The following is a 2,101-nucleotide window of genomic DNA, read 5'->3' on the forward strand; positions in this document are numbered from 1 at the left end:
AAACGGGATCCTCTTCAGTGACTGGCAACGTGGCATGCAAGTCCACAGTTCCGGCATGCCCAGCAAAGCTACAGAATTTGGCACTGGGTGAGAAACGGGGACACTAAGAGCCTAGCTCAAGGATCCTCAACATGGTGGCCGTGGGCGCCAAAGCATCCTCCAATGCTTTTCTGGTGCTCGCCAATTTTTTTTTTTTAATGGATGGGGCTAGGTGGGGTTTTGCCCAGCAGGGCGTCTGATTGGCCACCGGGGAAATTCCTTGGATGCTTTATCAACAAGATGACTGGGTTGACCTGGCCATGTGTGTAAAGGATTGGGCATGTGTGTAAATGGGTACAGTGGTGGTTTCCTAAAAATGTAAAGCGCCCATGGAATTTACCTCCTGCTTCCCCTCTCATGACGTACCTTGCCGAAACTTCCTTTCCCCAGCATTTTGTGCAAGACGAAATCATCTATGGTCAGTTTTGGCAGATCGGGATGGAGATCTATCCTTGGTTCGGGAACTGCTGGAGAATCGGCGCTCGTGACGTCTTCTGCTGGAGATTCCCAGGAAATACCTTGAGGTTCTACAACACATCAGAAAGCCTTTAGAAGAGTCTCCAGCTACATTAGAGGCAGAATTTCTTTACACTCAAAAGTTGCCTCTGGCTCACCATCACGGGGCTGTGGCTTCAGCGGTGACTCAATTTGAGGGGGGCACCCCCTCGGCCCACCAACCTCCACCCACTTCTCAACTCCTGGGGTAGCTAACACCCCTCCCCGTTCTGCTCTGCAAGGCGTCTTCGAACACAGAGCATCCAACTGTACGTTCCCAGTCAGTAGTGTTCCCATGACCTTCAACCCTGACTGTTCCCTGGAAGGCCAGATAAGGAAACTGAAGCTCAAATACTTTGGCCACCCAATGAGAAGGGAGCCCTCGCTGGAGAAGACCCTGATGCTGGGAAAGACTGAAGGTGGAAGAAAAAGGGGACGGCAAAGGATGAGATGGTTGGACAGTGTTATCGATGCAACGAACATGAAGTTGAGCAAACTCCAGAGGACAGGAGGGCCTGGCATGATGTGGTCCATGGGGTCGCGAAGAGTCGGACTCGACTGTGGGACTGAGCAACAACCTCACACCCTTCCAAGCCCATTGACTTCAGTAGCCTTAAAAGGGTGTAACTCTTTTTAGGAGTGGACTGCAAATCTCCTTATAACCTGGCAGGGAAACAGTTAAAACAGGAGGAGGAGGAGGAGATTGGATTTATACCCCGCCCTTCACTCAGAGTCTCAGAGCAGCTTACAAACTCCTTTCCCTTCCCCTCCCCACAACAGACAGGTGGGGCTGAGAGAGTTCTTTCAAGAACTGCCCTTTCAAGGACACCTCTGACAGAACCATGGCTTGCCCAAGGTCATCCAGCAGCTGCGAGTGGAGGAGTGGGGAATCAAACCCGGTTCTCCCAGATTAGAGTCCACACGCTGAACCACTACACCAAACTGGCTCTCTACCCAAACTGGCTCTCTCTATATGTTAGGGTAGGAGGGGAAGTCCCTCGTACCGAGGAAGCAACTCATTTTAGGGTGAGACTTGAAGGCGAGAACGCAATACCTTTTTTCCCCACTGGGGGGCCTGGCACAGACGGGGCGGAAGGGGAGCCTCTGTCCGGGGAGAGAATTTCAAGCGGCCCTTCCCGTGTAATATGCTCCGGATCACGCAAACTTCGAGCCTGGTTCGGAGCAGGTGTGTTTATTTGTGAGAGAGACAGAGAGAGAGGACACAGTCACATCACAGATTTGTAAACATCACACAGATATAGAATATAAGTGCTGAACTCCCCACTCTGATAATCTCCCCTTCCCTTCCCTTTCCTCTCCTCTCCCTCCCCCCTCCCCTCCCCTTTCCCAAATAAAAAGCTTCTAGTACAGGCTTGTAGCTACACTGGGGCATCTCGGGGCTTGGCCCTCTGACTTACTGGCAAGGCCCTACCACTTCCCATTCCGCCCAGGGCCCCTGAGTGGCAGTGGGTGCAGGGAAGGAGCCGGGTATTCCTGTGCAGCTGTCCAGCACGAGGGACCACATTAAATTATTTTTATTTTGATTAGTCAGTGCCCCCTAAGAAAT

General features: G+C 52.0%; 1 protein-coding gene across 1 annotated transcript in view; it reads right to left on the bottom strand.

Moving 5' to 3' along the window:
- Positions 1–405: 405 nt before the first annotated feature.
- Positions 406–2,101, bottom strand: part of LOC107108487 (protein kinase C theta type-like) — a gene marked incomplete at both ends in the record, with an annotated part of 2,433 nt that continues 737 nt past the window's right edge. The window contains 2 exons of the mRNA XM_015408924.1: positions 406–566; positions 1,589–1,706. Of these exons, the coding sequence (XP_015264410.1) occupies positions 406–566; positions 1,589–1,706 (279 nt within the window). The remainder of the gene's footprint in view (positions 567–1,588; positions 1,707–2,101) is intronic.

This window comes from Gekko japonicus, unplaced genomic scaffold (assembly GCF_001447785.1).
Source record: "Gekko japonicus isolate JY-2015 unplaced genomic scaffold, Gekko_japonicus_V1.1 scaffold10473, whole genome shotgun sequence".
Taxonomy (NCBI): domain Eukaryota; kingdom Metazoa; phylum Chordata; class Lepidosauria; order Squamata; family Gekkonidae; genus Gekko; species Gekko japonicus.